A 23,226-nucleotide genomic window follows, 5' to 3' on the forward strand; every position below is an offset into this window, starting at 1 on the left:
CTGCAGCACCTTCCTAAGATTTGCCAGATGTTCTTCGAAACTGCGTCCCACGATGATGATATCGTCTAAGTAGACCAGACAGGATTCGTAGGAAAGTCCTCTTAACACTGTCTCCATAAGACGCTCGAACGTAGCTGGTGCATTGCAGAGGCCGAAGGGCATCACTTTAAACTGCCATAAGCCTTGTCCAGTTGTAAACGCTGTCTTCTCTCGGTCATCAGGGTGTATCTCAACCTGCCAGTAGCCGCTCTTCAAGTCCAGGGTCGAAAACCACTTGTGTCCGGAAAGAGTGTCCAAGGTGTCGTCTATCCGTGGAAGAGGGTAACTGTCTTTCTTGGTGATTTCATTCAGCCGCCGGTAATCGACACAAAATCTGGTGGAGCCATCTTTCTTTCGGACCAAGACGATGGGAGACGCCCAAGGACTGGATGAAGGTTCGATTACATCGTTCTCCTTCATCTCCTTCAGGAGGGTCTCAACCTCTTCCTTCTTGGCGAACGGTAGTCGTCTTGGATGCTGTTTAATAGGGAGGTGTTCTCCAGTGTAGATCCTATGCTGCGTTAAATTCGTCCTGCCCACATCCTCCGATGTAGATGAAAACAGATGCTTGAAGTCCTCCACCAATTGTTCCGCAGCAGTTCTTTGATCTTTCGATAATGGCGCACTCCCAATTAACTTCGATGTCAAGGACTCAGAAGACACAGTCTCGGGGGAATTGATTCTTCTAATGATGCAGTTTACTGGAGTACAAGTTGCTAACACTTCACCTTTCCGGATATTCCTTGGCCTTTCACTCACGTTGGCGACTCTTACAGGAATTACATCCTTAGAAAGGTCCACAAGTGTAGATGCCACCAGCACTCCTTTTAGGTTATTGCTTAGGTTAGGGTATTCAATGAGTCCAAATCTAAAACTATTGCTTTCTTCAATGGAGCCGGGTATTAATGATTCTGACCTTGAGGGAATTGATAAATCTGTTTGGGCAATTATTTGATGAGCGGATTTTACATCACTTTCTGCGGGAAAGACTGCTATGTCTTCTCTCGTCGAGTGCAGCTCGTTAGTTTTGAAATCGAGGTTGAAGTCATACTTCTTTAAAAAGTCCAATCCGAGAATGAAGGGGTCTATGATAGCAGCAACGAATGCGGTATGATGGTAAATGGCATTTCCAAACACAATTTCTAAGTTCACTTTACCTTCAATCTCGATCTTGTCACCTGTCACAGTTTGGAGGGTAACGCAGGGCGGCGTCCACAGAATGTTGAGTCCAAATTGACGAGCCACATCTGTTCTAATGATCGTAACATTGGCTCCAGTGTCAATAATCAGTTCGCATGGAAACCCGTTTACATATGCGTAAACAAACAGTCCATTACTGCCGCCACTCGTCGATGAAATCTGGAAAACTTTAAGATGGGGCTCATTCCAATTTGGCGACCTCCGCCCCGCGAGATTGCCATGGCTTAGTTTTCCTGGACCTGCGAGGGAGAGGTGCTCTTCCCTCTGGTTTCTTGACGAGCTTCACAGTTTCTTCGTAAGTGACCCTCGCCACCACATTTCCAGCACTTAAGTGTTTGTCCATTATGGTCCTTGGGAGCCGAAGTCCTTTTGAGGATTCCTGCAATTTCTTTTATTTGCTTTTCCAGTTCAGCAAAACGTGACGAAACCGGATCAGGCTCATCAGTTTTCACGCCGCGGATTGAATGGCGATCCTTGCGGGTTGCTTGCTGGGCGGCCTCCTACTTCATCGCATACACAACAGCAGAACTCAGGTCTTTGACATCCGCCATCCGTAAAGCTTTCTGGATTTCCGGATCTCGAACCCCGTCGATGTAGTAGTTGAGTGCCAGGTTGTCTCGAACGTCCGCAGGACAGTCACAAAAAGCAAGATGAGACAATCTCTCGACGTCCGCCGCTAGCTCTTGCAGGGTTTCCCCGGTTTTCTGGAAACGGGACTTCAACTGGAGTCGGCTGAAATCTTTCTGGCACTTCTCACCGAAGCGAAGCTCCAACGCAGATGTGAGGGCAGCGAGATCCAGGCGCTGGCTGTCCGGAAGGGTCTGGAGAATGTCCGCTGCGTCACCTCTCAGGGATGCTGCAAGATGACAGGCCTTGGTAGCAGAGTCCCATCCGTTCGCTTCCGCCACTATCATGAATTGAGTTTTGTAAACCTGCCACGAAGTTTTCCCATCAAATGTGGCAAGTTTAATGGACGGTCGAGCAACCGATGTGGGAGCGCCAAACTGTACAGAGCTGCTTTCCGCGGTCGCCAATCTCCTTTCCACGTCCTTAAAGATCTCTTCTTTTAATAGATGAAATCTTCTATCTTCATCTTCAAATTTATTTTCTACAGCATTGAATCGGCTTTCAACGGTATTAAATTTTTCTTCAATAGCATCAACTCGATGCTCTATGTCATTAAATTTATTTTCCATCACAGTCTTTACCGAAATAAGGTCGTTTTTAATTTCTTCTTGGTTAGACGTTAAGTCCTTTTTCAGCACCGTTAAATCGCTTTTTAACTGGTCTTGATTTGCCAACATACTTGCAGTCAGGTCATTTTTTAATTGTTCTTGATTAGCCGCCATATCATTTTTTAATTGTTCTTGATTAGCCGCCATATCATTTTTTAATTGTTCTTGATTAGCCGCCATATCATTTTTTAATTGTTCTTGATTAGCCGCCATATCACTCTTCACAGAGGTGATTGCGTCAAGAAGTTGTTTTAATTGTTCATCCATTGCGCGAGTAATCACCATAAAAATAAAGTCCTAATTCAAAAAAAGTCTTTATGAGAAAAATGTCCAAAGTCACTTACTCCAAGAAAGTCCAGAAGAAGCCCCACGTTGGGCGCCAATTGTAACGGATTCGGTGCGACTTCCACTTTCTTGAAATGAAGACACAGTTCTTGATAAAAACACAGGAAATTTATTTACACTATGTACAGGAGAAACCGTTAACAACTGCTAAATTATTCATCAGCAATTATCACACAACACCGTAAACTCAACGTTTACACACGTATTTACTTCCAAATACGAAAACAACACAGCGAAATGCCTCGCTATAAACAGAGCCAATACACTAACGAATTCTCAATCGAAACTGCCTGTTTATCCATCGCTAACGGCTTTTATAAACATCGAAGAATTTTCCACAACATTCTTTCTGCTTCCAGAAATACGTAGACCGTTTTACAACTACACTTCCATTGATAAAATCAGTGAATGAAATAAGAAAAAAAAAAAGAATAGGGGGTTGTATACTTTAGCCATATGTTAAGGGGTTGTATATTCATTACGGGAAACTATTTACAGGTTACGTTCCTACAATAATTACTATTTACAGAATTTGTAACAGTATTTATAGTTGGTTCATACAGTGAATGAAATTTCTGAAAAATATGTGCCTTAGAGTGTTTTATTTCTACCTTAAAAACGGTAAAAACGAGTTCAAAATAGTAATTCAAACTAATGATGAATAAAGGTAAATTTTAGTCTCTGAGGTACAATAAGACAATAATTTCCAAATACAGACTATTTCACGGGAACAGTGTAATGAAATTAAATTTCTAACCTAACTATAGATAAAATCAAAAGCTGTTTCCTTCATAAGTGTTTATTTAGTTTACTTCGAACTACGGTAGAGCCTCAGAATTTCTCAACTCATAAAAATATTTTGAGTCAGTTAGAATAAAGGTAAAGAGAATTTCAATGTTTAAAATTTTGATCTTTTCCAATCTTCTGAATGAATTTAAACATGAAATTTTGCCCTTTGTTTCCAAGACTGCATTCTCTGAGAGTAATTAAGTAGGAAAATTTTGACATAGTGCTGTTTGTTAGCGAATGAAATCATGTAACCAGTGTGTCTCTTTATATCCTCCATTTTTTCCTTGAACTTCAAATGATTTTGCTGAATAAACGCAAGCATATTATGCAACAAATTTATAAAACACTGGTACTTTATAATTATTAAAATCGACTGCAAAGTATAGCATATTTCAGCCTTTGCTTAAAATTTTGAATGTTGACTATTAAATTTAGTCTTGAGAACTTTGGTGCAAAAGTTTTATTTAAAGTATAATATCCCAGCTGTAAAAATGTGACTCAATGTTTGTATTTTACTGAATATAGTTTTGCAACAGCATGAACTTCGTTATGTACACAAAATTTAAATTAATTAATAAGTAGTGTGTTTACTTCCGAGAGGTCCATGTGTGTGTGGGGGGGGGCTGCTGCTTCCTGACCAAAGTTTAGGAGACTCTGCCCTACACCGCTTTGTTTAATTTTTCACACAAACATTAAAAAGTGAAACAAACTTCATTCATAGAAAAAGACAAAACGGAAAAATGCAATATATGCCTTTCGTCTGGACACCCAATCAAATACTATTGTTTTAAGTTACAAATAATCTAAAAAGTATAACAAGGTATCTTTAAAAATTTTATATAACTGACGAGTTGTTAAGCTTGAGTTTAAAAGATTAACTTGAATTTTGACAGGTTTTTCGAGCATGCATTTATACTTCTTTAAAATTCATAATTTTTTACTTTCAAATACCCTTAACTTATGTTAAAGCATTTACTCTAATTAAAGCGTGTAATTTTATTCTTTTCTTTAACAGCACTTTTTCTTCATTGAAAAGGATTTTCTCTGACACTTTTAACCAATGAGATTAAAGTTGTCTACTTGGTTAATGAGGGATAAATAAAGTGGTTAAAGAAATAATAAAAAGAAATCAGAGAGTTCGTAGAAATTGGAATAAATATTTTAAAACAAAATATTTTATTAGCTCTCCGGTTAATAAATATCATACATTTTATGTTTCTTGTTGCTGCAAATGGAATGGAATGGAAATTGAGAAGAAATTCTCACCCGTCATATTATGGTTGGTGATTTCATAGAACCGGTGATACGACGCACTTACATAAAAAAAAAAAAAAACGATAATAGCGGTAACTAAGATATGGTTATTATGGCAAATTTGCACCTGTACACTTATCATAAAGGTTATATTTACAGCGTACACCGCTATGATATCTATATTTCCATTAATCTTAACGATAGGAATTAGTATTCTGGAAATATTGTATTTAGATGAAGTTTGGCCATTTATAATTTCATCTTTATATGTGTTTTTTTCCCTGAAAAAAATAATTTTGCACAACTCTCCTCCCCCTCTCCCGTTTTTTAATGTAAAATTTGCTTGAGTAAAGCCGTGGGAAAAAAATGAATGAGCGAGAAAGCAAACGATCTGTAACCAGAGTGACGAAAATAAGTCTTCTAAATGAATATCAAAAACAATGAGCTAACATATTCTCGTCGTCAGAGTAATCTGAAAAATTAGAGTATTATTAAGTTGGGTCACGTAAGGTTAGTAAGCAATTGGTGATTTCCCAAAAAAAGGGGGAAGGGAGGGAGTGGGAGTCTCTTCTTGGAAATTAAGGAAAAAAATTATGGAAGTTTATTTCATCATATTTTGTTTAACTTCTTCTAAAAAATTCTTTGTTTGGCGAAGGGGAACACGTGATCGTGTACACAAAGAGCACCAATGTTATAAATGCAATTTACACAAGTGTTTAACGCCCCATTTTTTAAGGAATTTTTAAAAGTTTATCAAAAACATTCTCAAAGTAAGTTAGACTCCAGAGAAATCCTTAAATTCACCCGCTTAGACATTAATTTAATGTTGTTGTTTAAATTACTTAGGAATCCGAACCTGAATAGACAATACTATCTGAATAGAGCATACTTTTAGGACATCCGTTTAATTAGTCTTAGAGGATCGACTTAGCTCAAAACAAGCAGTAGATGGAAGTACCATGTGGAAACATTTTGGTTTTTTCGATTCGGACCATTACCCGAATTATTCATGATTCAACGCTGTCAAAATGATTGTTTTGTAATGATAGCTAGGACTTATTGATCGCGACATATTTAACGTACGACAGTCATTATAAACGTACAGTGCTGGTCAAATTATTAGACAAAAGAGTTTTTTTTGTTTTTTGTACACTATTTGTACTAAAATACTATTTATTTTACTGTTGTACAGTACATACTGTACACTGATTATTACGTTATTTTAGCATAATTTAATGTTTGCAGGTGGCAGCACTGTCTGCTTTGTTTATGTTCTTTGTTTATCTACCTACCAGGAACATAACCATAATCAGCTTAAACAGTTGACTAGTTCTTTTTATTAGTGTGTTCTCTTATATTTAAAGTTAGATTTAGGTAATTAGTGAGTATGTGTATGTGAGTATATATAATAGTGAGTATAAACAATTTTTTACCTCCTTTTTTAAAAAGTTAGAAATGGTGTAAACCTTGTGAAAAGAATGCCAAAAAGACTTAAAATGCTCATCAAGAACAAGGGAATGCATACGAAATGTAAGATAATTATTTCACTGTTCGTTAATGTGTCTATAGTTATGTAATCAACAAAGAATTTGCTTTTAAAACAGTCTTAGTCTAATAATTTGGCCAGCACTGTACATGGAGGTATTTTACATGATACACTGTACATGAGGGTCTTTTACAAGATAGTTCCAAACCCGTGACCCTTCATATCACGAATCCGGAGCTTAACTAATCGTACTATCACACAAACTAGACATTAATTTGCGTTAGAGATGCTACCAGAAACTTATTATTACTATACACCGAGTAGAAATGCTTCTCATGCATCAGAAACCTGCGAGTAAAGAGGAAAAACATCACAAAGAGAATGAAACAACACTTATGGTTTCTGTGGGAATCGTACCCACGACCTTTTTTATGCACTGTGGCAGCTGACAGAGCAAGCGCTTTTTGCCGTCGGGCTTCGGAGGCCCCACTGAAGGAACTGAAAGAATGAAGAATGGGGCCGTGGTAGCCCTATCGGTAGAGTGTCGGATTCGGGGCCGGAGGGTCCTGAGTTCGAACCTCAATGGTCGAAGACCCACCGTCGTCATTAAAGGGTACTGGGCGACGTTAAATATGCTCGTGGTCTCAATGTCCTCCAAGTGAAACGATACCTCTGGGGGTGCTAGCACCAGGTAGCTATTAGCTCCAGGACTAGTTCTAAATTCTCATTAACTGTTCGATCCGGTGATGGTGCTGCCATCTATCGGTATATAAAATAATGGAGGCAAAAGCACTTAGTATGCAGTCTTCGACATAAATACAGTTGCAGTCAGTTGTGTCTCGGAATCGGAATGAAGAATAGTTCATTCATTAAAGGTATAATTTTTATATTCAGAGTACAGATATTTCTTTTATGTGTGCTTAGTTGTCGTGAGACAATTACATTTTACAGTTAAAATAAAATTAAATCAACTTATTGTATTAAATTTTTATGTATGAATAATTGTATTTAAAATATGAGTTTTGTTTCAGGTTATGGGATGAATAGTTTCCTTTTGTATAGAATGGTTGTAAAGTATCATTTTTACACTTAAGTACAAATATCATTTTTCATATGCGAGCTTTGCCACAAAAGTCTATGTACCAAACGCCTTGTCTGTGTTTTTACACATAATAATAACGACTATTTTCAGTTTTTAGATCTCATAATAGACAAGACAACACACGAATGATATTAAGTTCAGTCGGTAGCATTCAGCTATCAACTATCAAAGGGACCTCTAGCCTTCAAACAATGAAGGACTGCGTAACCAGGCGCCTTGCTTTCAGGAGACAACACAATAGATGGTGGTGCCATCTATGGACAGTCCAAGAATTTAGAACCAGGCCAGGAGCCAAACAACTTTCTGATCTGGCACCCCCAGAGGCATCGTTTCACTTGGAGGACATTGTGACCACGAGCATATTTAACGTCGCCCAGTCACCATTAATGACGACGGTGGATCTTCGACCGGCGAGGATAAAACCCGAGAACTGCTTCTGAACTAGAACCAAGGAATCCTTGCTAGAACTACCACGCTGTAAACCACGAGCTTTGGAAACACAGCTGTTCTACAGGGCTCACCAGAAAAATACCAGTGACGTCATAGCCGCAACCAGACTGACCACGTGAAATAACCGATGGATTGTTTCGGTTGCAACAGCTCGCACCAGGTCTGATTCTGAACTAGAACCAAGGAAACCTTGCTAGAGCTACCGCGCTGTACATCACGAGCTTTGGAAACACAACTGTTCTACAGGGCTCACCAGAAAAATACCAGTGACGTCATAGCCGCAACCAGACTGACCACGTGAAATAACCGATGGATTGTTTCGGTTGCAACAGCTCGCACCACGTCTGATTCTGAACTAGAACCAAGGAAACCTTGCTAGAGCTACCGCGCTGTACATCACGAGCTTTGGAAACACAACTGTTCTACAGGGCTCACCAGAAAAATACCAGTGACGTCATAGCCGCAACCAGACTGACCACGTGAAATAACCGATGGATTGTTTCCGAACGCAGCCACAGTGTTGGCACTATCTATAATATGCAAACTCACAACCGTGTTCGCACAGAAACACACGCGCAAGTGTGAAAAACATCTGCTATCTTAGTTGCGTATTTGATTAGTTTCAAGTCTGTTTCGTAAGTCAAAGAGTGTAAGCACAACTCGAATACCTTGAATTTTGCTATGGCGTCAACCAGCGCAGAAAGCTCGAAATCTAGTAAGGATCCTATGCCCATTAAAATAACTGATCACGAGAAAGGTAACAGTATCGTGATTTTTTGGTCAATAGAAAACTTTGATTTCTTTTTAAATGACTTCAACTTTGTAAAAACTACACGTTTTTCTGTCAATGGGAGCTCTAGGATAGAATGGTGTTTTAAAGTACACTTTAAACATGATTCAGATTTTATTTCAGTTTCTTTGATACCTATCTCTGCCATTCCAAGTGATCTCAGAGTATCATGTAGCGTAGCTTTAGTAGAAACAAACGGGGAACTGTTTAATGAAAGGAAATGTTCTACAGGAGTGTTCAACTTGACCAGTGGCTTTCAATTTTTAGAAGTAATAAACAAACGTTATCTTGCAGATAACCCCGAAAGATTCGTAAAAAACAATACTTTGTTGCTAAGATGTGAATTAAATATAGCGACTAAAGAAATGTCTTCAGATTTTTTTGCATCCTTTGAACATTTTAAAAGAATTCAGGACGAAGATATTATATGTAACTTGATGAATATACTTCATAAAACGCGAATATTTAGCGATTCGATTTTACTTGTAGACGTTATAGAGGAAGTAATTGTTCATAAATCCGTTTTATCGGCACGCTCTGCCAAATTTGCATATCATTTTGCTACCTCGCAAACCGTGGTAGATAAAAATCTGAATGCCGAAGTATTATCGGCATTGTTAACGTATATATACACTGGAAATCCATACGACATAGGGTGCATACCCATCGGATTGAATCAAATAGCAAGTGAACACGATTTGGCACTTCTAAAATACTTCACAGAGCCAAACTTCTTGAGCTTCAGAACAACTCTAAAAGTGTTACAAAAGAAACTCTTTTTAAAAATTGAAAACTTTTTTACTCAGATAAATGACGAGGATAGAGAACGCAAAAGGTTAATTATCATTAACTTCGATATCGGTGATAAAGAATTCAAAAGTACATGGGAACTTCTTCTTAATGTAAGAGAAAACACAAGGATTGGTTTTACGTTGGAGAAAATAACTTGTGGAGATGTACCTTTCAAGATTCTGTTGACAACTTTCGTTTTGAATAAATTTAATCGTTATAGATCCCTTGATACACAGGTATTTACATTTATCGATAGTTTACAAAGCAAGCACTTCTTTGTAGTGAATACAGAAGACGTGCAAGTTAGTAACCAAGATAATCATTTAAGTCTCCAAGTACACATGAAAGTGTCCTGTTCTATTATCCAAGAATACAATCACAAATGTGAAAGAATTTTTTCTTCAGAAATTTGTGACGCTGAACAAACAATGCCACCTGATTTTGTACGACTTAGAGAAGATGTATCTAAAATGTATGACTCCAAAATTTATCCTAATTTATTTTTGGCATCTGGTTCCTTCCACTTCCAGGTTTTGGTACATAAATTCATGGTGGTACTTCATTCACCTTATCTTCAAAATTTTTTGGATGACAGTCCTGAACAATCGTCTATTCCAATGGAAGATGTATCAGAATCTGCTTTGCAATTGATAACAAGATTCATGTACTCGGGGGTCCTCTGCAATCTTCAATTAGACGATGTTAAGCATTTGTTTTTTTGCTGCTAAACGATATCAATTCATTCACCTAAAAAAAGCTATTCTAGATATTCTTCGATTGAATCTGAATATATATAATGCTTGCCATATTTTTGGTATTGCCTATGATTGTGGAGAAGAAGAACTTAAATTAGAAGCTTTAAGAGTTGCACGCTCTCGAGGTAATCCAAATTTTCACGCGATTCCTCGAGCTAGTACTAGCGAAAAAGAACAGGTAGCAAGTCCTCCCCCTGATATAAGAAGTCAAGATACAGTAAGACTCCTTCAACCATGGGTAGAAAACGAATATGCGGAAACAGGCCCTCGAACTAGTGAGGAACATGAAAATTCACTCATTATTTTTCAAGATATTATGAAACGTCTAGATCCAGCAACAAACACTGAATCTGGTATGATAGCTGAAGATCAATTAACATGTCTTGAAATCAATATGGAAAATTTAGATCTTTCAAAGCTATATCAAGCTATTAAGCTGTATCTACAGGTAGAACAGGTAAGAACTCTTGAACCTAGTTCAGATACGGTAATACGCTCTCAACTAGGAGTAGAAAAGGAAGAAGCAGAGATAAATCTTCGAACAAGGATGGAAGATTTACAACCCGAAAAAATCCTTCAAGATCTAATAAACTATATTAAACCGGTAAAAAATCCTGTACCTGATCAAGACACAGTTACAACACCTCAACTAAAAATGAAACACGAAGATCGAGTAACAGAAAGTCAAAGTTGTACGGAATATTTAGACCCCGGAAAAATCCTTCAAGATCTTAAAGACTTTCTGTATCCGGAAACAAGCCCTAAATCTCAAAGTTGTGTGGAATTTTTAGACACCGAAAAAATCTTTCAAGATCTTGTAGAATATGCATATCCGGGAACAAGTCATGAACCTGATCTAGATACAGCAAAACCCCCTCAATTGGGAACAGAAACCAAAGATGCTGCAACAGACCTTCGAACGAGTACCAAACATTTAGATTATGAAAAATGTGTTCAACCTATTGCAAAATACCCCGACATGGCACCAATCACCCAATCGGCAGCTAAAAGTCACCCTAAGGTGAAACGAACTGGTTTAGTTGTGGATAGTGAACAAAGTTCAGAAAATACAAATCAAGCAATAAACCCTGGGCAAAATGTCTCAGGTGCTCCAGTAGTCCATCGGCTCCCAACGGCATTAGAAGGCTTAGCACTAAGAACTGCATTTATGGCGGTAAGTCGAGATTCAACGACAAGTTCCAGAACTGTTATGGAAAGTAATGATCCAGAAACAAGTTCTCAAACTAGTGCGGAAAGTCAAAACTTGATAACAAGCCCAAAAACTGTGGAGAAAAATCAAGACTCCGAAGTAGCTAGTGGTGCAAAAAAACAAGATCCCTGAGCAAATTTTCGAACCCATGTGCCCAAATCCAATCTTGAAATCTCTATTTGTTATGAGAAATCAATATTGCTAGCATAGAATTTGAATCCAATGATAGAATTTAAGATCTGGCACCAAGTTTCACCCATCAGTTGGGTCACCCATCCACCCAATATCTTTTGGCAAAAGTCTACCTTGTGTTGTAAATAAAGAACTGGTAAAAAACTTTCCAATTCTGGATTAATCAGAAATACGCATAATGCAACTCTTGTCCTTCCAATCTGCCAATTTTTAAATTTTAAATGTAAATATGTGTTACATTTTAAATTTCTCAAAAATATTTTAGTTTAATCAAATTTTGTATTTCTACGTAGAATTTTAGCTTATTTCAGTTCTTTTGCTATGTTATTTTAATCTCCTTGCAACATCTAAGATTTATGTAAATATTCTTTTGAACTTTAAGGCAACTGTCTTTTTCAAGAGTTTGAACTACTTATAACGTAAATGGCATCTCATGTTCTTGTATTGTTACTGGTAACGTCTATTAAATAATGAGCCTTTTTTTTGTGCTGTTACTTTGACAGAAAAAATTCAATTTCAAAGCTTTTGCTACGGCAAGCATTAATAAATATAATATGGAAAATTTTAGACTATCCCTTATTTGAAGTTTAAGGAAAATTTTCAAGTGCTTATACAGGCGATATAAAAATTGAAAAATACGATAAGAGGAATACTAATATTGAACACATTATAAGTTTCTTTGAAATGATAAAAAATAAGTCAGCTGGCAGCGTCCAAGAACATTCAACTGATAAGTTTTAATTTTTAATACCCAATGAGGTGCAAGGTGAGATTGTGCGCCTTAAAGCTTTCAGCAGCTCTCAATTATTTTCAGTTGAAACATATCACTCATCGTCGATAATAGTATGACAAAAATAAATGAATTACTGGTTTAACTCTTAATAATTTTAATTAATTTATAAGTACAATCAGAAAATTTATGACTGGTTGGTTTTTGTAGTTAAAATTAACTGTACAGTATACATCTGAAAACTTTTCCTTTCAGTTGTTAGTTATGCCATTATTAATTAGGGGAAACTATGGAGACTTGACTCAATTTTTGGTGTTTTATTTCAATTTTTTTTGTAGAACAGTTAGAACGAAATGAGAACTATACATATTTTATCATTTTGCACTTTATTATGGCTAAAAATAATAGCATAAGTTTAAGTAGAAATGGTACAAAAAAATTATATTCCTCAAGTCTGCCATATGGGTCAAGTGTCTCTAGACCTAACACTTAAGGACGTATGGTTCACCTTTATGAGTGTAAGATGACTCATAGATACTGAAATCAAAAATATAGGTTTGATGGTGTTTTTAATAGACTTCAAAAAGGAGGTGGTTATCAGCTCATACCGTATGTATGTTTTCTTTTTGTTTGTTTTTGCTTGTCCACTCACACATTACGTCTCACCCAGTGAACCGATTTTGATGATTCTTTCTTTAATGGATAGGGAATGGTTCAACTTAGGTCCCATTACTTTGACGATAGTTGTTCATTAGAAAAAAAAGTTATGGGTAAAAAAGCACTCAATTTCATGCATTTTTTTTTTGTTTATTTTGTTTGTCCACTCATAGCGTCTTACTTAGTGAACCGATTTTGATGATTCTTTTTTTAATGGGTAGGGGATAGTTCAACATAGGTCCCATTACTTTGACGATATTTGTTCATCAGAAAAAAGTTATGGGTAAAATGTCAATTTCATGCAATTTCTCTATTCGGATCCAGACAACGGATTTGGAAGGGGAACCTTTTTAGAAATTATGTTCATCGAGGGTATATGAAATGTATTATGTTTTTGAAACTACAGTAGAATCTCGTTTATCCGGCTCTCGTTCGTCCGGAACAAATTTTCTGAAAAAACATTTTTATCGTTACATAAATAACGATTTTAAATTACTATAATACGCCAAAAGTTCGCTTTTTTTCGTTAAATGAAAAGCTTCTGTACAGATTTTACAATAAATGACAGTAGTCTAAAAAAAAGACGGTCCTTGAGAACTCCAAACTTTTGTCAAAAATCGCAATTTAGGCTTTTTTTTTGGTAACGTAAATGGAAGACAGGGAGCAGTGATTTTCTGTCGAAATGTTTTTGACAATTACGTCACTGGTGACGTTACGGAGTCGAGGGCCAAGTTGGTAGAAAAATTTGCGACTCTCTTTAGGAAATCTTTTAGAAATGTATTCTCTATAAAAATGCATTTCAAATGTTATTCGTGGTGATATTAAGAAAGGATGTGGTAATCGGGGTTTTCTCTTTGAAATTTTGCAGGGAAAAGGAACGAAAAGTGAAGTTTTAAGCTTTCTTTGGTCTCTTAAAGAGATCATGACATCCTTTTGGCACCACGTTTGGGCAATATCGATACACTTGAATTTGCCACTCGAAGCAAGGGTCCTGCCTGATTTACCCCAGACCCAGCAGTGGTCAGACTCGAGGTATTTTGGAATAATTTTGTGTAAAGATTTCCCTGTCAGTGATAATTTACAGTTTTGGTCATTTATTGAACCGTCTTTGATATGGTGGTTTAGTTGTGACATCAATTACACAGTCATCTGAGACAAAACCCTTAGAATCATCTAGGATTTTGGAAAGGGAACGTTCTTTTAGTTTCCGCTTCGTGGACCCGTCCCCCCTCCCTCCATTATAAAAACCCATTGTTGCAAAATTTTGTTACCATATAACAGTAATATTAATAGTGATTGTTATGAGAGTGTTGAATGAAGGCTTCTCTAAAGCATGCATCAAGTTTATTACCCGTCATTGCTCTATAGGTGGGGGGGGGGGAAGCGAGGAAAATCACCTGTGCCGATAATAGATATTGAGGCTGAATAAGGAGATGTAGGATTGCGTCACAAGCAACTTGTATGTTGTGAAATATAAATTAGTTTGGGGAACCGTTTATATTTAAACTAGCTGCGTCGCCCGGTTTTGCACGGTCCACATCTAAAATAAAAGTTATGTCAAGTGACGCGTGTTCAACAATAAGGCTTGAACAAAATAAAAAAATCAGTAAAATTTTGCTGCAGATTTCGGAAAAATAACCGAAAAGGAAACATTTTAAATCCTCCGATTAGAGGAAAAGTCTTTAAAACAAAGCAAGAATTTTGCATGTTCATATTCGAAAAACAAATGGCAACAGATTTTTCGTCTCACTCTGATTTTCTTCACCGCTATAAATTTTAATAAAAGCATTGTTGCGGAAAGTTAAGATGAAGCAGTGAATAATAATTTGAATGGAGGAAACCCTTCGAAAAATAGGGATTTTAAGTTGAAATTTAAGTGTCATAATTAATAGTTTTAAATTGATATCTCCCCGCTCATTATTTTCGGAATATTATGTTAAATAGCCAAACATAAAGACGGGAAGATTATGAATCGATCGATACCTGGTTCGATGGTCATTTCACTGTCGTTCAAAATTGATCTAAAAAGTGCAAAATAATTTTATTCTTTGAACACCAACAATAATACTTTTAAACGTAAGTTTTGAAGTTGGCGCAAAAACTATAGATAAAATCATTAGCAGCCATAATTTCACCTATAACAACTAGTACAACTATAAATTTAACCGGGCCCAGTTTCTTCAATACTACTGCATACATTATGCATTGGTGACAGCATATTTGAGTAATGGTATACATGTTTCGCTCGTAATTTAGGATGATTTTCTTAAAAACTAAGAACAAAATATGGTTACACGTGACTTTGCTTTTTGTTTTTGTGCTAATTACGTTTAAAAGTATTATCAAAAAGTTCAAAGAATAAAATTATTTTTCACTTTTTAGAGCAATTTTGAAGTCGGTTCTGTTTTTTTTTTTTCAAAATTATTCAATTATCATTAATAAGTGATACTTGAAGTGAATGAACAAATGTTCGCTCTTTAGATTAAGTGTTACACATTTTTTAAAAATTAATCTTATTCCACTTCAGCAGAAGTCTAATTCAAAACTTGATCTGCTCAGACCTGAAGAATATTTCAGTTGTTTTACTAAATAACAAATCATTGGGATTTAAGATTATTAGTATTTTAGTTATTTGTCAAATAAAAACAATTTATTAGACCAAAATATTTTAGTTGTTCATTAAGTTTCATATTTACAATATTAGCGTTATGGCTTGAATAAAATAACATTATTAAGAGCAAGAATATGAGCGAGTCACGCTTGTGATTCATGCCATCTCAGATTTTCTTCAAAAATTACCAGTTATTACTTATCTTATTAAAAATCTAAAACCAGGATTTTTTGTTCTGAAGTTGAGTTGTTCAGTTTTTATGGGCCTCTAAAGGTCAAAGCGCGACAGCAAAAATTGAGCTGATTTATAAGACATGGAACTTGCTATGAGTCACAACCAGTGGTTGAAAAAACTACATTTTTTTGTAGCGAGCTACAACTACTTTACTACAAAAGTAGTTAACTACAACTACTTTTTTCAAAATGTAGCAGCTACAAGCTACTTTTGAAATGTAGTCGCTACATCGCTACTTTTAAAAAAAGCACACTGTTTGAGGATTGAAAGAAAAAATTTAAAAAAGGTCTTAGATTGGCTCATTTCAACATGGAATATTGAATTATTTATTCTTTCTTTCCTTTACTGAGCCGCTTTGTCAATCCAGGGGCGGCATTTCAGCATTTCGTTTAGGGGGTCGAGTTTCTTAAACATGAATATCCTCAATACAGTATAAAATACATATTGGTTAACAGGAAGGGATAATAAAATGATTTTAATGTCAAGAATAATTAAGTTTGTTAAGAAAAATTAACATTTTGCGACCGAAGCTTTAAATTTATTTTGTAACTAAGTTATCTCACAAAATATTTCGGTAGTATTTTTTATTTTTTTAGTAAAGTTTTAATCTGCTGTTTTTGAACTCGGGAAGAAGAGAAGATTTTGTAACTGTATTTAATCAATATCCAGTGTTTTGCTTTATTGCCAGTATAACTAAAGATGAAGGTTTTGCTTGCCTCATTGCGCTTCGAAGGTAATTCTCTAACCTCCTGAGACACAAAAGTCATCTTTCAAAGGCCTGATTGAAACAGTTAAAATAATAATAATAATAATGGGAGCAAGAAAGTTATTTTAAAAAACACATTTCCTTTTGATTCAGATCCCCTCTCTTTAAAGTAACCAAGAAAGCTTTTTAAAGTCGGCTAGTATTTATTTTGCGTCAATAAAAAGGATAGTCGCAGTTCACAAAACAATTCCTCTTCCCTCATGCTAGAAATTTTACTTAGAAGTGTAATATTTTCCTTTTCGTTTTCTATAACCGACCTACATAATATTGAACTTAAGACCAATGATAAATGTATCTCATCAAATTCTGTCTCAATTTCTTAAGAAACGCTGATTTTATTCCAAATATTGATTTAATATTTTGACTAAAACTTCATGTGGGTTTTGTCACCTCTTCTACAATGGTATACAAGTAAAATCTTTTATGGAAAGTTCTGTCACACACTTGGTTCAAGTATGCATTAGTGCGAAAATTACTAAGAGTTTCAATTGTCAATCCAAGAATTAAGATTAACGGATTGAAATTTTTATGATAGACTGTTCAAAAAACCGCACCGCAATATAAATAAAATAAACAAACATTCAAACAAAGTCATAGATATTCTAATGACATGAGATTTTCTATCACTGAAAAGGTCGCTTTCCCAGTCATTCTTCCAGGGGGCTTTTATAGATTTAACTCTTGAATACCATCTTGTGTATTCAGAGATTGTCAAGTAAAGAGCCAAGATAGATTCGTTAAGATGCTATTTTTTGATGTGGAATGTTTTTCAAAAATGGCATATTTTTACAAAACGTTTCTATGAAATTATATAATACATTGAGTTGCTAAAATGTATTTGTGGCCCAAGGAATCAATGAACACTTACTAGCTAAACATTGAGCTATAATATGAACATAAAGTTTGTGTAAAATGACATGGAGTTGACGCGTACAAATTGAGCATTTCTCAACACTGTACGGGCATCTCATACAAGATGCACCATCAAAACATGGTGTACACAATTTTGAATAATTTAACCCATATTAAGAGATTACTTTTTTGGAAAAGGCAAACAATTATTCTCAATCAGTTTTTTCTGTTTTGAAAATGCAGACAAATAATTTTCTAATTTATTTAAAATTGAATTTACCCATTTTTTTTATTATGCTTAGTGGAAAAATTTGGGGGTGCAACCGCCCCCTTTCGCCCCCTCCTATTTGCCGCCCCTGTGTCAATCCAAACATTCCTTTACGATTTTCACGAATATTCGCTGTAAGAAAGGATTTAAAAATTGAAAGAATTCAACTTTCAAAAATTTTAATTCTTTCTGGCAGCGAATATTTCATTCAAAAAGTGCAATTCGGATATTTGAAAAATAGATGAAGTCGTGATTTGATTTCAATTTTGCATAGACATACATACTATGCATAGAATTGAGTTAGATGATAAAAAGCATTTTTTAAACAAAATTGAAAAACTTTTTTCATTATAGGAGTTAATTTTATAGGAACTTATATTTTTGTAAGAACTAATTAATTGATTTTTAGCTTCAAGCTAGGGCTCCGGACCAGGACAACATCTCTTTTCTTACGCCACTGATAAAATTAAAAGCATTTTTCAATTTTACAGAATACCTCAAAAACTTACAACATTTAATAAGTGACTTTATTATGTTAACTAGAAATTCGCCCGTCATGGTAGGTGGGGTGAAAAATTGTTTCTACATTTGAACGAACCATTGCCTGTTTGGTGATATTTTGATAGTTGAAATTTTAATCTTAACACCAGTGGATTAACCTTAACTCCAGTAGATAGCGTTTACTGTTTTGGTTTTCCTGAAATGGACAGTCTTACCAGTAAAACAGTTAAGTTAACGGATCAGGTTCAGTCTTGTCACGATGAAGTTTTTCCTTGCACTGTTAACTTTACCAAAACATATTATCAAATTATCATGCCGTGGCGCAGTGGCGTCGACTCCATGGGGGCTTGAGGGGGCCCGAGCCCCCTCAATAGTTTGTTTCGGGGGCAGAGCCCCCTCAATAATTTAAGAACATTATTTGTCCATATTATGGTTTCTAAAATAACAAAATTATGTTGGTATTTTTTACTTTCTTGTTTGAAGATAGTTACATTGTAAAATACATTCAGTAATGAATTAAAACAAATAACTATTGCTGTAGTAAGCAGGTTAATTGAAAACGAGTGGTGTGAATAAGGATAGTGTTACGGTGCTGAGAGCACTCATAGAATTTGTCCCAGTGCGCAAACCTTCGGGTGAAGTCTCGCTGGCGGCGCTCTCATCTAAGTGTTGCTGATGTGGAAAAATATATCAGGGTTTGATTTGTATATTTAATGGAAGGCGTGATAGTTTTTTTTAAATTATTAGAGTTAATGAAGTAATCTGTGTATTAACTTTTTTAACTGTATTAAAGCATTAATTTTGAGACATTATTTTTATTTAATGAACTCTGGGCCTTATTCAAAGCAAGCTTAAAACTAGTTATTTCACTTTTAGTAATCAAAGTGCGACATCAATCTTTTATGCTTAATTCTTTTAATGATAGTTTATATTTATTTAAATATCATTTCAATCTTTTCAAAGCTATATATTCACTGCTAATAGACTAAAAGTATAATTATTACTGTAAATTAAATTAGCTTTCACAAAAATACCATTTTTTCTTTTTTTTTTCAAAGTCAAAAAATATGTCGTCTTGTTGATTTTCTCAGTGTTGATTTACCAAGAGTCGAGTTTTTGGGGTTCTAATGTTGATCATATGACTCTAAAAATGCTTAAAAAACTTTAAAAACTCACTATTTTTTTTATCTCAAATTAGAAAATTTCCCCTGGCAAGGCCCCGTTATGGGCACCCTCCCCCTAATAGTTGTTATAAATCGGTGCCACTGGTAGTGCCTTTCCATGCAAGTCAAGTGCACTACCTTGTATAGTTGCCGTAGCCTAGCTATGGCACTGCCCGGTTCTCCAAAAATGGAACTGTAAAAGTGTCCCTCACTTAAGGCAAGTGACATGATTTAATTGAAGCAGAAAATTTGTGTACCAATTTTTAGATTGTTTTACTTTGAAAACGCCCTGTCACATATGTTTGTTTGTATAAATTATACACACCAGAAAATATGGAAGTTGTCATTTTCAAGGCACAAAAATCTGAATTTTTTTCGGGGGGGGGGGGGGGCTCCGTGCTTTAACATGCTTCCTAGACCCCGGTGACATCCGGCACCCCAATAATTTTTCCAAGTCGGCGCCCCTGCCGTGGCGCGACTTTCATTGTTGAAACATGCGGGTTACTCGATCATCGGCTATTATTATATGAGGATATATCAACACACATCAGTAAAAAAAAGGAACAGGAAAAATATCCCAAATGGTACTATTATTCATAATCAAACATTAATAATAATTCGAAATATGATACATAACTAAAAAATGCATAATTAACCTCAATGTGCAATTTTAAACAACAGTGGACTCCGGCTACAATGCGATTCGATCTTCGCGAAATGGCTATATGGCTTTGAATTTTAGGGGCCCATAAAAAGTGAACAACTCAACTTCAGAACAAAAAATTCTGATTTTAGATTTTAATAAGACAAGTAATAATTGGTAATTTTCTTGAATAAAACCTAAGATGGCATGAATCACCTCATAATGCTAGGCGTAACAGTTTCTCAGACTCCTGCTCTTAAGTCCTAAATCGCAATATTTTAGCTAATCATAAACAAAAATTTATTGAAAACACATCAAATTACTATTTGGGTAAAATCTCCTAGTTAGCTTGGGTCAAATTTCCCTAAAAAGCTTTATTTTGTTTATCTTAAATTTTTAGCAACTTAGATCAGTAAAGTCCAATACATTAGGACCAAATTACAATATTTAGCTATTCATAAACAAAAATTCAACGGAAAACATCAAATTATTCTTTGGATCAAAGCTCCCTAGGTAGCTTTCTTTGTTTTATCTTAAATTTTTAGCAACTTAGATTAAAGTTATATAAAACTACTGTCTATCAATAGATAGCTAGAAAAATGACTAAGCATGCATAATTTTAACATTTATTTTCCTCAAAACTGAAGTTTAAAATCGAAACAATTCCAAAACCTTCAAGTTTTACTTTAAGGTGCAGTAGGGGAAGCTGCTGTACCCACAAAAAAAATTTACTTTTAAATTTTCACTGGTCTCTGTGAATAAATAATCGATCGGTAAAATTTTTAGCAGAATCTACAACTTATCTAATTTGGCAATTTTTGTCAGGTAAAATCTCAAAGCTTTCCGTCCGTGGGTACAACAACCCGTTCACCCCCACGGACAGAGGCCTTGTGCCAATGGGCATATAAAAAATTAATAAATAAATAGGTCTCATGAACTCAATTACACTCAATACATTTTCATAAGCCATTTTGTATTGGAAATACTTCAAACATCCATTGAAAATAAAATCAAACAAACATCCAACAGAAATCAAACTTTGAAAATTAATCGAATTTCTAGTTAATTTTTTATTAAAGGTTTTTTTCTCCTGGTAATACTGACGGTCTATAGATTCTACACCAGTCGGTGGGTTACATCAACACTATATCTTCAAGCACTACTTCAAGTTAATCATCATTGTTGAAAGTAAATTTCAGACGTTGATGACAAGGCACCATTTTGAGGTACTTCACATTGTAAGAAGACCGAGGTGTGCCCCAAGGACACCAAGAATTGCCGTTTGTGGGTACACATGGTTGTGTGTCCTTGGGGTACAAAGGTACGTTATTTGGTTTTGCAAGTCAGTCACATCGACAGGACCACAGTTTCACGACATTAAAAATCATAAACACCACCTTCAAAACTTAGGGAATAGGGAATCATGTACCTACACAAAAATGAATAATACCAATCCACGACGATGATAAACAAAGAAATTGCTCATGTTTTTTTTTTTAAAGTTTTTTACTTAGATCCTAATAAACTGAAAAAAATGTAATCAAGTAGACATGTTCGTTTGATGGCGCTGAAATTTCCTGAAGTACTGGAGAGAGCTGAGGCACATAAGTTGAACCCCCCCCCCATCCGATCTCTCTCGACAATAACAGGAATTCCCAACCAACGTCCGTAGGTACAACCGTCCGTGAGTACAGCAGCTTCCCCTAACATTTAACACTGAATTTCTTGAAAATCACCCATAATTCTGAAATGGCTTGTCCAAGGACGCTCCGTCTCTATGTGCAAGGTCGAGTGACGCACAACGGCGCCAGAGTCAAAAAGGCACTGCCCTCTCTCATTGAAAAATGCTGTGAATGGGAGAATTCTCGCGGTGAATATGTCTTTTTGTGATTTTTACTATTATTTGAGGTAATGCGGACCGCTTCATGATATTATACATTAAAAAAATATATACGGTAAGTCTACTTGCATATTATTTACTTGTACATAAGTTCATGTATTGTTGACAAAATGTAGTTAACTTTGACAGGTTGAGGGTCTTTGCACGGGTAGTACGGGTTGATCATAAGGGGCCATTCATTAATTTCGTAATTTTTCCCGAATGGGAGGGGGTTAGAAAAATCTCTACATACCCTTACTTTGGGGGGGGGGCGGTCAAACCCATTCTTTCGTATTATTTTCCAAGGTTTTTTTTAAATTAGAAATCGCGCGGTCAAGTGGTTTTGCAGTGATCATCTTTCATTTGAGTCTGGAAGGTAAAACGCGTATCAGGATGAGCTGTTCTTTACTTGTTTTACAAAGAATGGGTAGCGTAAAATATAGTATATGATCTCACTATGTATGGCATATTTTCTTTTCAATAGTATCGCATCATATAATATATTTGAAAAAATAAAAAATCTCTGATTTATGACAAACTGAGAGTTTTAGTGGTAACTGATCCTTTTCTAGAAACATTTTATTTCTTGAAAACGAAATTGAATCGAACATAAAAATAGGGGGGAGGGGGGGCTTGAAAAATTTTACGTACCCTTACATGAGGGTAAGCGGGGGAGGGGGTCAAAATTTGCAAAAATTTTCTTTACGTAATTAATGAATGGCCCCTAATTACTCTATCTACTCCCCCCTTTCTTAAACTATTTGTGAATGATGTTTTAAAAAAGAACTTCGGACAATGTTTTGAATTTTAATTCCAATGGTCTTTTAAACGATTCCGTACGCTTCCTTTTTAACGATTTTTACCAGAAAGATTTCAGTTTCAGGTTTTAAGGTGGGAACATCCTCTTATACTTCAACTTAGAAATAAAATGAGTACCTAGTTTGTCACGTTTTGACAGACATAAAATTTTGATTAATATTAGAATTAGATGTTTAGAGCTTTGATATTTAGAATATTTTCTTTCTCCAAAACGCCTTAGTATATCAAAGGTGCTTCTTAACGCGAAATAACTTCGAGATATGAAGTAAAAGCGACTATAACTCGAATTTAAATAATTTACTCCTTGCTTTTTAAATAAATCAAATGTCAAACGTATTTTTTTTCCACATCAGATTTGTCTACAAAACCTCCCTTCAGGTGTTAACGACATTTTCCACTAACGTACACTACATGCAAAGGCGCTCAAAAAGACATTTGCACGACGGCGCCGATCAGACTTGGCG

General features: G+C 35.5%; 1 protein-coding gene across 1 annotated transcript in view; it reads left to right on the forward strand.

Annotated features, from left to right (window-relative positions):
- Positions 1-10,631: 10,631 nt before the first annotated feature.
- Positions 10,632-23,226, forward strand: part of LOC129228601 (uncharacterized) — a 22,850-nt gene continuing 10,255 nt past the window's right edge. The window contains exon 1 of the mRNA XM_054863282.1: positions 10,632-10,694. Within this exon, the coding sequence (XP_054719257.1) occupies positions 10,632-10,694 (63 nt within the window). The remainder of the gene's footprint in view (positions 10,695-23,226) is intronic.

The sequence above is a fragment of the Uloborus diversus genome, chromosome 8 (assembly GCF_026930045.1).
Source record: "Uloborus diversus isolate 005 chromosome 8, Udiv.v.3.1, whole genome shotgun sequence".
NCBI lineage: Eukaryota > Metazoa > Arthropoda > Arachnida > Araneae > Uloboridae > Uloborus > Uloborus diversus.